This window comes from Microcebus murinus, chromosome 25 (assembly GCF_040939455.1).
Source record: "Microcebus murinus isolate Inina chromosome 25, M.murinus_Inina_mat1.0, whole genome shotgun sequence".
In the NCBI taxonomy this organism is placed as follows: domain Eukaryota; kingdom Metazoa; phylum Chordata; class Mammalia; order Primates; family Cheirogaleidae; genus Microcebus; species Microcebus murinus.
In genome coordinates, this window is record NC_134128.1 from 2099840 (window position 1) to 2112122 (window position 12283).

At 45.9% G+C, this 12283-nt stretch overlaps 1 protein-coding gene and 1 pseudogene across 12 annotated transcripts in view; both read right to left on the reverse strand.

The window, feature by feature from the left end:
• Positions 1 to 2278: 2278 nt before the first annotated feature.
• The window catches only part of SVIL (supervillin), a 218663-nt gene continuing 208658 nt past the window's right edge, over positions 2279 to 12283 (reverse strand). For 11 of the 12 annotated variants that reach the window (XM_075997690.1, XM_075997689.1, XM_075997692.1 and 8 more), the window contains 5 exons: positions 10848 to 11003; positions 9166 to 9309; positions 7996 to 8120; positions 5533 to 5688; positions 3381 to 5442 (listed from right to left, as the gene is read on the reverse strand). In XM_075997690.1, coding sequence (XP_075853805.1) covers positions 5356 to 5442; positions 5533 to 5688; positions 7996 to 8120; positions 9166 to 9309; positions 10848 to 11003 — 668 coding nt within the window. In that variant the 3' untranslated portion in view covers positions 3381 to 5355. Of the gene's footprint in view, positions 2674 to 3380; positions 5443 to 5532; positions 5689 to 7995; positions 8121 to 9165; positions 9310 to 10847; positions 11004 to 12283 lie in introns of those variants that run through there. The other variant, XM_075997686.1, reaches the window with a different exon arrangement.
• On the reverse strand, positions 11599 to 11768 carry LOC142864668 (uncharacterized; annotated as a pseudogene).

The window sequence follows — 12283 nt, forward strand, 5'->3', positions numbered from 1 at the left end:
TTTAATGATTTGCAGGTGGAGATACAACACAGAAGTGCTAGCATGGAGCAGAAACTTGAGACTTCTTCCACGCGCTGCCCTGCCTCTTCCCTGCTGCCACCCCCCACCCCGGCCCCCGTTCAGCCTTTGGATGCTTTACTAGGTCCTAGATCTGCTGCGGCAAAGTGCTACAGACCAGGTGATAAGGTCACATTCTGAGGTCCTGGGGGTTAGGACTCGCAACACACCTTTTTTCTGGGGGGAGTGGCGAGGGGGAAAGGGAGAGACACAGTTCACCCCACAACAGATTCCCATTGCATCGTGATTGACGCTTCCTGGTGAATTATTATTCTCCCCTCCCGTGGAATGCAGACTCATTGGGGAATCAGAGCCCCTCGATATAAGTCACTATTTGTATTCTATTGAGCCTTTTATGCTCAGCACACACTGAATAAATATTTGAATGAACAAGTAGTAAAGATATGCATTTATGAAACGGATGTAGACCCTGCAAACAACGACAGGTCTGGAATGTGCGACATGAGGCTAAGAAATGACTTTGGCTGCCAAGGCAGCTGGACGTGAACCTGTGCAAAGACTCTATTCAACAACTAGAAAGAAAGATTTTTCCCATTAGGACCTCAGATGTGATCATTGGCAAACACCCCTGTTAGCTCTTTGTGATTCCTGATTTTAACAATGGAATGGCCTTCTCAGGAAGGAAGCTCTGAGGGTGAGGGTGCAGGAGGAGGGAGTGGGGCACCTGTTTCAACGTCCTGTCCTGGACGGGCTCTGACACCAACCAAGTCTCGTAGTTCCCAAAGGCATTCTTTAGTTGCTTGCATTTTTCCATATTTAGAAACCACTATTGAAAAAATACTAGTTATGCTTAACCTTCATCCTTGTACTGTCTTATTTTTCTTTGCCTCCATATGGGCATAAGATTCCTTGGTTGGCGGTTTGTTGTTCAGTCGTTCTTTGCCTTTATGGAGCTAACAAATCCTGTTCTAGCCATTGCAGGATGAATGCTAAAATGGTGTTCAGATGGTAAAGTTGGACTTAATAATTCAGTGAGATTTAATAACAGACAATTTATGTCAATTTCCAGATAATACAAGTCAGTTCCAATATGTCCCTTAAGAAACACTTCCAGAACTCCATGGCATCCCATCTCAGCAACATTTCCCACAGCTCTGCTGGACCGTGGGGGGATACTGCCTTCCTTAACCTTAGCTTGTGTTCGTTTCTCTTCCTGCAGCTTGCTTTTCAATCTCAGCAGTGTGAACAGAAAGCTCAGTAGATGGCCGGTTCATTATTAGAAACGAGCTATGCTGGCCTGTTAATCTCTATTAATCCCTGTTTCTCTATTAATCCCCAAGGATGAGCATTCTGTGCTGTGGAACCAGTGGGGTATTTCCATGCAAGACGAACACTCACAGCAAATCCATGGTGCTGAGTATAGGAACAGAAAGCCTGTGATGCTTTTGCCTGCAAATCCACATTTCTGATCTAATCCTCGGGCACATCCATTACAGGTAGCCTGAAGCAGCCCTGACAGCCTTTGTCTGGTGGGGCAAGATCTGATGCATGCACAATGCAATGTATTTACTTTTTAAAAGTAAGATGTTTTCTTCAGGCCAAATGCCATAACAATATAGTTCATTTTCTATTATTTGCATTCAAATAATTACCTTGATCTTGGAGGAAAGAAACAGGGCACATAATCTTTATCGCTTTGTTTGTTATTGTCTTTGTACAGAGGTCTGTTTTGAGCCTTACTTTGGCTCTAAGTTCCTTGTGAAAAGGAACCTCCCTGGGCCCTGGCTTGGGCTGTTCAAGCTAGCAATGAGTGAGGAGTGGGGGGAACACAGCGGGCTGGGGCCCTGGGAAATCCCTCAGTTACGTCTTCTCGCTGTGCATGCTGTGAGCTTGGAACTCATATGCACACGAACAGACATCCAAAGACCAGTGTCTGCCACCTACTGTCAACAGAAAAGTTACAACGCAGAACACATGTTTTCTTTTTAAAAAATATATGAGCATTATGTTAGTGGACGTAAAGGCAAATCTAGAAGAATACAAATCAGATTATTAAAGTACTTGTATTTGGGAAGGAGGGTTGTCTATGATTTTCAATTCCTAAATTATATATCCTTGTAATGTTGGCATTTTTCACACAGATCAGGTGTTAGTATTTTTAAACTGCCTTCTTGAGGTATTATATATATATGTATATATATATATATACACACACACACACATATATCTGCACACACACACACCATAAAATACACTCACGTAAGTCAACAACTTGATACATTTTAATACCTTCTTAGAGCCGTGCAACATCACCACAGTCCAATTTTAAGACATTTCCATCACCCCACAAAAGGTCCTTCATCTCCTACCCCATCCCCCGCCGCTACCGATCTACTTTCTGAGTCAATTTGACTGGTTCTGGAAGTTTGGTATAATAGAATCCGACAACATATGGCCTTTCGTATCCAGCTTCTTTCACTTCACAGTTTCTGAGGTCTCTCCATGTTGTTGCGTGACACCCGTTGCTTTCGTTGCTGGGTAGCGTGGACGGTTTATGGAGGTCCTGCACGTTGCCCGTTTCCCAAGTCATGGTCGTGTGGCTGCTCACAGGTAGGGCTGTCATGAATACTGCCCTCTGCCCCTGTGCACAAGCCTCTGTGTGGACACGAACAGCCCATTTGTAATCAGAAAAACAACAGAACCGAACGACCACAGTGAATTCTCAGACTGTTTCGGGAACACATCTGCCCTTCACCACAGTGGGAATCTAAGAGTGGGGCAGAAAGTTTAAAATGGGAGAGAATGACATGGGTGCTCACTAAGCTGTCCCTCCCTCGGTCCTGGGGAAAATGCAGGGGGACAGATAGGGCCGCTCGGTCCACGCTGGAAGGCCCGTGTTTGTGCCCTGTGTCCAAGGCTTCAGAGCGCAGTTGACAGCCCATCCTCCCGCTGCGGCCTGATCACAGCCTCGACCCAACATCTGTCTCCCTTTACAACTCCGTTGGTTCAAAAGCAGCAAGTTAAGGAGACCCCACTTCCCTGAGCCTGCTGTGTTTAGTGGAAGCCCGGGTTAGACTTGGGGGGCTGTGGAGAAGACCGAGAAGCGCCAGCGCAACTTCACGGCGGAGTCCCTAAGACGGAGCAATCCACGAGCTTAGGCGAGGGCTTTCCTCGGTATGCCAAGGCCAAGGGTTGCAGCCACAGAAGGGAAAGGACCAGAAAAACCACCTAAGAAAGGATCTAGTCCTGTGGATAGGAAAGAGACGCAGGAAACAATTCAGAGGAAAAGAAGCAAAAAGTAAAGTGGCATCGCAAGACGGCGTCTTATTCACCAAAAGAGGCAAGAAGCAGACTGCCAGCACTTCCTTCAGGACAACGTTTAATACAAGTAGATACACATAATTTTAAAGCACTTTGGAACAATCAGGTGGTAGTGAATATTAATGATGACACCTGTCTTATTTGTTAATCACAGCAGACTCTCCACTGGAAGTCCCTGTAGCAACTCGCGCTTCTGCATCCCTAAGCGTCCACGTGACTTCTCTACCCTGCTGCAGGCGGCTGCAGCCTCACCTCTCTCACCCGACACTCCGCAGGCCGCCACCCCGACCCTAGGCGCCTTTCTCCGCTCTTCTCTGCGTCTGCCTATGGGGCGTGGGCTCTGAACCTCTTTCCTTTTCCTTCTACTTGTTTTGGTTTAACCTACGATTTCTAGGTGTGTGATGACATTCCTGAGCTCGGACTCTCCTGCTTTCCCACCTCAGTGACCAACACGATGGTATGAATACCACCGGCAGGAATCAGCGTTTGGCAAGTTGCGAGAGCTTCCACATCATCCTTGCTCAGAATCCTGTGATGTAGGCAGGATGCTAGTATTGTCTCCTTTTTAAGGAAACTGAGGCAGAAAAGCTCAGTGACTGCCATTGTGTGATTGTGATCACACAATCACAAAGCAGTGTGACCAGCAGTCACAGGCTCTCCTGGGTGAGGTGCCGGGGTTGGAAGTGTTGGAGGCATGCCACCAGGGAGCGGAGAAGTAGGAGCAACGCGTGGTGGGTCTGGAGAATCTATTCAAAGACATGAGCTTGGTTTTTTAAGAACATATTAGCTTGTGAGGAGTTTTCTAACTCATTTGTAAGTTTCCTAGATATTTCATACATTTAACTTTTTAAAAGGCACTGAGATCCTGAAATTGAAATGTAGATACAGTTGTGGGGTAAAAAACTTCTGCTGAATGATGAGTTTGCAAAAATATGTCTTCAGTATAGTACTGAGAACTTTTAATTTTATGGGGCCAACATCAATATAATCATATGACCTTGTATCAAATCTTGCCCTAAACTAAATTCAAAGTTACAGCAAAGTTACTTGATACTCGATGGAAAAATATTGGTACTAGATTAACATTTACAAAAAATAATTTTTTTTCAGTAAGGAACATGCTTGAAATTCAATGTGAATCAATTAATTGTTGCGTTTATTCTGACGCTTTTTATTAATATTTTGGAGTCCTATAATCACAAAATGACATGTGTAATGCTTACAACAGTTATAAGAAATTGAGATGTTTTTTATTTTTTACTATTTGAGAGTAAAATTGTAGATAATGTTCCAAACCATCATCAAAAATGCAGAGCAAACTTTTCTGTATATAAACTGTACATAAAAACAAGGCACTATACATTTTTGGGGGCGATATTAAGGTAGAAAGGTTGATTCGCATGGATTCTGTAGCATCCATGCCATTAAGTACAAATTCTTTGTTCATTTTAGCACCGGAAGCAGTACTCGGAACAAGTCATACCTAACGCTGACGGGAGCATTCCCGAACGTGGATGAAGGTGCGTGTTGGTGGCGGAGCTAATTCGACAGAAGCAACTCCATCTACCTCTTAATACTATTTTGACACCAAAAAAAAAAAAAATCTTAGAAGTGAATGAATACATATTGCTTTGTTAAATACATATTTGACTTATATGGTATTTATATAAATATATATATATTTTAGAATCCACAAACTATCAGAACAACACTTTATAAAGAGAACTGCTTCAAAAAGAAAAAGAAAACAAGGCCGCGCCGAGGGGGTCAGGAGGCGGTGCCGGCAGTGCTGCAGTCGCTGTGGGGTGTGGTGACACGCGTTTATCCACGTCACCTGCCGGTCGCGGACGGCTGCCTAACAGTTCTTGCCACACTTGCAAAACGCACGACTCCAGGACAAGCAGTGTGGTTAACAAGGTTGGGCTCTGAAAACTCTGATTTAAAAATACTTCTAAAAAAAAATACCAGTCCCCAAATACACACCCATCTCCCGGCCGGCGGCGGGGGCCCGGGCGCTCAGAACAGGCCCGCGGCCTTCTTCAGGTTCGCCTGCTTCCAGCCGGGCAGCGCGCCGAACTCGTCCCGCGTCATGTCCAGCGCGCACTGCAGGCCGGGAGAGACGCGGGCAGATCAGGAGGAGGGCTCTGCAACCAAGCGTGCTGATTCCCTGCCACCCCCCCGAGAAGCACTCACCTCGAAGTCGTCGTCGGTGAGATATATCTCGAGCTTGAGGGGATCCACCCCTTCCGGGAGTGGCCTGGCTAGGAGGTCCGCTAGCGGGTAGGTGGTTTTGCAGAGCTTGGCTAGGACGTCTTCCACGAGGGTGATCTGATTCGAAACTTCTGTATCCTGGAGGACAGGAGGGGCGGAGAGGAGAACTGGGAACCCTGCATTTGAACACCGTCCTCAGGTGCCTGCAAGCCCCCACCTGTGGCATCTGCACGACTGGAGAGACGGGCTCACAGCCCCTGAAGGACACAGGGACTGCCCACGCCTCGCCCTGCCACAGAGCTTCAAATGAACCCTGTCTCAGGGCTGCCTCCCTTGGAAAAGACACTTAGGGACCTTCCAATGAGTGAATTATGGACTAAAGATTAGTGGATTTGAAGTCTAAACAACGGAAGTCTCTAAATAACAGAATTTGTTAAAAAATATCTAAAATTAATCAATATAAGAGAAATCACACCCTTTCCCCCAGCCCCATTTCTTAATCTACAATAGACAAAGAAGGTAAGAAAATGCATCTAGACTATTCCGGGATAGAATCAAGCTTCCCCTCCTCCCCAGCCGCTGTGTGCATGTAGTCTGAGCAGGCTACAGTGGGTAACCGGGGGTGCCGGGCTGGCGGCCCTCCATTTGAGTGGGTGGTGAAGGAACGAATGACTAAGATGTTGCTGCCCAAGTTGGCCATATAGGGACAGACCAGGGTGAAAGAGGCGGGTTTTTAGAGTGAACCTGTCGACCCCTAGTACTGTCTCACTCTACTCACGACTCTGAGACTCTGGGCAAGTGACTTCAAGGTTTTGTGCCTCTGCTCCCACACCAGAAAAATGGGGATGATAATGAGTAGATCCCGATGGACTACGGTGATAATTAAACAAGAAAAATGTAACGTGCTTGGAGCTGCGCCTACTGCAGAGTGAGCACTCAGCGAATGCGAGTTGTTCATCTAACTTGCTGGTGTGGGAAACCTGACTCTGCTGGCTGAAACCCCCCTGTGAGGCCTGCACAGCAATAAACGGGCCAGTGCTGGCCCATGACCTGCAGTGGGTACAGAAAAATGATTGCGACTTTATGTCCTTGAACTTAGACTGCACGCGGCAGCCCCAGCCCTTGTAATCCCTAGAGCTTTTAAGCTCATGATCCCGTATTTATCAGGAACAGAACCATCTCACCCTGTCAGAGATTAGGCTGCACTTAGCCCTTTCCCCGTGTGGATCAGATCCATTCGGCTAAATGGAGATAGTTTAGGGGGAGCAGCAATATTTGCACTTTCGGACAGGCTCTCTCCATTGCTCTGCTGCGGTGAACTCTGTCTGTTTAACATTACTCAGATATCCCATAAAATATGCTCCGGTCACTTCCCCCAGAAAAGCAGCTAACAAAATCAAAATGTAAAAAACCTCTTTCCAGGCCGGGCGCGGTGGCTCACGCCTGTAATCCTAGCACTCTGGGAGGCCGAGGCGGGCGGATTGCTCAAGGTCAGGAGTTCGAAACCACCCTGAGCAAGAGCGAGACCCCGTCTCTACTATAAAATAGAAACAAATTAATTGGCCAACCAATATATATAGAAAAAATTAGCCGGGCATGGTGGCGCATGCCTGTAGTCCCAGCTACTTGGGAGGCTGAGGCAGGAGGATCGCTTGAGCCCAGGAGTTTGAGGTTGCTGTGAGCTAGGCTGACGCCACGGCACTCACTCTAGCCTGGGCAACAAAGTGAGACTCTGTCTCAAAAAAAAAAAAAAAAAAAAACCTCTTTCCTACCAAACCAAAAAAACCCTTGGACAAGCTATTGGCAGCAATGTTAATAACTCATAAATTAACAAATTTGACATAGCTGTAGTAAGCTTCTTTTCTGTGTGGTTGGACAATAAAACATTCTGGATGACAATATATTTCGGTAGATAGAAGTTATGATAAATGCCCCGTGGAAGTACCAGGTGATCTCATAAAAGACAGTATTAATGAGATGCTGACCAATACCGTACCATGAGTCACAACACATCCATTCATTTAGTTATTTGAACATATATATCCATCACAGATTTATATGGTGGCGTCTGAAACATCAGGATTTGGTTGTGCATTATATGGACGTTGAGAAATAACAACAAGCACTAGGTTTGTAGCTAAGAGAATGAGGAGTTCGCAGCTTTTATGTATATACAGTCTTCAAAGTAATGAAATTCACCTTTGCTTTTATGTTTTTATTAATAAAATTTGAGCCCCATGTAGAAAATTACTGAAATGTTACAATTGATTCCCCATCAAGCTTCTCTTCTTCCTAAGCTAATTCTATTAGACTAGTTTACACGTTACAAAAGAAAACATATTTTCCCACTTTGAAAGAGCAGTTGGGTGCTTCTCCCCAAGGTCAAAGTGAACCCACAATCCAAAAGGCAGAGGCGCTTCCTTCACACCCCGGCAACACGCTCACCATTTCTGTGATCTCAGCGATGTCCTCTCTGTGCTCCCAGCTGGGAAACATATTGGTGAACGTCAGGGGCTCCAGACCAGCATGGATAAGGTAAGACTTGGGGGGCGGCTTCTTGAGATTCTTCCCTGTAGTCACACAGAACGCGAGTGTTAGCAGAGACCCAAGGACCTCGTCGTACTCTTGACTTCATGATTAAAAGACAAGTTATGTATGGGTAGTTCATAACAACACATGGATAATGTTTCTATAAAATGGCAATTTTATGTCTATGACTATCAGAGGGGCATATAGCCAGACTGACTCTGCACTTCCGCCCCTAACAAGACACTTCTGGATCCCTGGAAGGGAGAAAGCCTCTCTCTGTAGCTTCTGGGCGGGACATTTTCTCCCTCTTGCCTTCACTGCAGAAGCATTGCTCCGGCTTCCGAATGTGGGATTAACTTCCACGTGATGAGACAGCTAATGGCAGCATTTTATATGTCTACTTTAGCTATAACATTTGGTGGGAAGTTTAATAACTTATTTATTAGTAAAGAGCTTTTCAAGAAGAGAGTTTATGGAACATACTCAGTGATATAAAACCTAATAATATAATGAAACAATAAAGATTCGATGAGAAACTAATTATTGGCCTCTTTATTTTATATAAAAGACCACAAACTTCAGGTGGACAATATAGTAAGAAACCATAAACGTACTACAGGGAAGTTTCTTTTTGGATATAATCCTAACAACAATAATGAAAAATAAAAAGTTTGGCTTTGGCCATTCGGCCGGCTGCGGGCCGACGTCTGTCCCCAGCCGCACGGCCCTGCTTGCAGACGGCAGGCATGGGCGGCAGGTCTGTCTCGCAGCAGGATTAATCCCGCATGCACGGGGTCTAGTCTGTCCAGCGTATCCACAATGCGGCCCTTAACCTTGAGGGTAGTAAGTTCAATGGCCTCACAATACAAGAGGCAAAAACTAGTTCTCCTTCATGCCGGCAATGGAGAACGCACTAGTTTAAAAATTAATAAGCCTCAAAAAGTTACAGGGGAAGAAACTGGTTTCATTGCCACCTGCCAGGCTTTATGATCGCTGGCTGACACTCGCAGGGAGGGTAGAGGGGCCTGGGGGTCCCGAGGGCTGCTGGCTGGGTGCCGGGGGGCCCCGGCCTCGGGAGGGCCTCACCTCTGCAGTACTGCAGCACCGTCTCCATGGCGTTCTTCCGGTCGGAGGCCCAGCGAATGCGGGCGGAACCGGTGATCTTGTTCTCGATGGGCCACCAGCCTTGCCAGAGGTACACCTCGTGGTGATTGTCAACAAGGAAAAGCGCTGTGACAGACCAGACAATCAGGAGCTCCTCTATGGACACTTTAGCTCACTCCTGCCCAAACCTAACCGATGCCTTCTCCCCTGTGCCAGGTCAGAGGGTACAATCCCTTTGGCAGTGCAATTCCGGGCAAAGGGGCAAATGGAGGGTCCCCAGGACACCCTGCCCCTTCAAAGTTCAACAGGGAGAGGCCTCTAGGCAGAGACAGGTGGCCTCAAGATGTGGAGTCTTCCCTTCCTTCTTTTCCAGGTGCTCCTCTTTTCGCCCACCTCAACTGCAGGCCCGCTGAGCCCTCTGGCCACTGGGAGGGCTGCGCTGAGAGGGCCGACAGCACACTCGAGGGGCCGTTAGCGCCACTTAGCTCCGAAGAGCATGTGCACAGCTCACCGGCCCTGCAGGCCACTGGCGTTCTTGCCCTGCATCTGATCGCTCAGCAATGACGCGAGTCCACTGTTCCCTTACAGAGAAATTGGCTTTAAAAATCAGTTGTTTTGCCTCTTCCTCCTCACTTTTTCTCCTCCTCAAACCGCAGGGCCTGACTCTTACTCCACACAGCAAAAGGGCTCTCAGTCCTGCTAGCTCGGCCCACCATGTGCCCTTTCCTGGCATAATTTCAGGACTCCTTGGAAACCACACATTTTAAAAGGCCAGTGGAGAGGCCAGGTGCAGTGGCTCATGCCTGTAATCCTAGCAATCTGGGAGGCCAAGATGGGAGGATTGCTTGAGCTCAGGAGTTCTAGACCAGCCTGAGCAAGAGCGAGATTCCATCTCTACTAAAAATAGAAAAAATTAGGTGGGTGGTGGTTCGCACCTATAGTCCCAGCTACTTGGGAGGCTGAGGCAGAAGGATCCCTTGAGTCCAGGAGTTTGAGGTTGCTGGTAGCGAGGTTGAGGCCACGGCACTCTAGCTCAGGCAACAGAGCAAGGCTCTGTCTCAAAACAAACAAAAAAAGCCCAGTGGAGGTTGACACCATCCTGTTGTGGGCAGCAGCCTCTTTGCGGGGACCATTACTAGAATTTCCCACAGTGTGACATGTACCAGTCCAGCTTTTAAATGGTGACCTGGGCTGCTGGTGTAACGTGAGGTCCCTGGCTGCAGCTCGGGGCTCTTGTAACATGAAAAAGAACGAACACAAGCTATGGGGCAGCTGACCTAGGACTTGATCGGAAGGAGGGCGGGGAAAGCCATCGGCCCAGCCTCCTGTGATGTCCCAAGCAGAGTCGGGGCATAAGGGTTTGTGTCTTGAGGCAGTGGCCTGGTGGAAGTGGCCCGGGCTTGGGATTAGAAAGCCTGGGTTCCATGGTAGAGCCTTGGTATGGCAGAGGCCGCACTTCGGCTAACTCAGCAGATACCCCAACCTCCTTCTCCTCAGCCGTTTGATATTCCAGGCTCCCTTGCAGCTGGGGGGTCATGTGACAAGCTCTGGCCAATGGGGTTCTGGGAGTGTGCTTGGCAAATGGAAGCTGCTTGGTAAATGCTAACGTGAAATAACAAGCCTTCGTTGGAAGGGGCCTCCCGGCTGCTCCCTGCAGGCCTTACCTGGCTGGGGCGCACTGTACAGATCTTCCTGCAGGAAGGGCATGGAGCTGATGGCGGAGGGTGCGCGGGCAGGGTACGTGAACTCCGTGGCTAAGAAATCCCCAGAGGAGCTGCTGAGGATAAACAGGCGAGGTGCGAAGTTAAAACTTCCCGGATCTTTGGAAGAAAAGAGAACAAAGCTAAAGACACCGTGTGCACAGAGGTCAACTTCAGCTGGAGGGAAGAATTAATGTAAAACAAGAAATGATTCAAAGAATTGGTAGGGACATGGAATTTATCCGAGCTTGCAGGTGGGGAAGGCCTTTTTAATTGCAATATTAAAAGAAGTAATCAAAAGGGAAGAGACTTATGCATTAATTATATTAAAAGGAAAAATTATAGTGTAAAAAATTAAAAAGTAATAAAATGGGAAATATTTTTAATATAGCAACTAGTTAATATCCTTGATATATGAAGGAATATAAATAAGGAAAATATAAATATCTTAAAAATGTGCAAAAGGCACAGAGTATAACAGAAGTATAACAGAAATACAAATGGCTAAAAATGTTTATCTATATTAAAAAATATAAATACATATTCTATATAAAGTATGTCCCAGTACTTCTACTTGAAAAATTAAATTAAAACAATGCTTAGCTATCTGTCTCCCCTAATCAATTTGGCAGATAGGGAAAGAGGATTTGCTGAGTTTATGATTATGCTGGGAAATGAGCCCTTTAGTGTACTGCACGTGAGAGTGACACTTGTTGAGACGTGCTGTGAGGTTTGTAGAACTTTAGCTCAGCAGTTCCATATCTAGTATTTCTCTCAGGAATAAATATATATAATCATTTTAAAAATTATTCAAACTGCATTATGTGATAGAGAAAAGTTGAACAGATACTACATTTGATCTTAGCCAAAAAGCCAAGATGCAATTAACAGAGAAAAATTGAACACAACACAGCTGTTCCACTACAGAAGATTGTTAGGTGAACGGTGACACATATTCCTAGAATATTTGTGGACCACCCTGCGGACATTAAAAGTCTAAATATTAACAACTTGGGAAATTATTCATAATAAAGGAAAAAAGCATGTTACAAAACAGTAGTTTCCAAACTTTATTTTTAAAAATAGGTACTCTTTATACAGCACTGGGGTATGTGCATTCGGTCACCTCTGAGAGACAGGATTGTAAGAGACTTATTTTCATTTTTAACTTGTTTGTAATTCCAAACATTTTCTATGATCAATAGGTATTATGTTTAAAAAGCTATATAAAAGTTGATAAAACTTGAAAGGCAGAGTATAATGGAGTGGTTATAAATATACTCCATTGCTGTCCAACCTTGGGCAAGTTGATTAACTTCTCTATGCCTCAGTTTCCTCATCTGTAAAATCAGTAGAGCATTGGGTTGTATTAATGGGGTTACTATATATAAGGTGCTGAA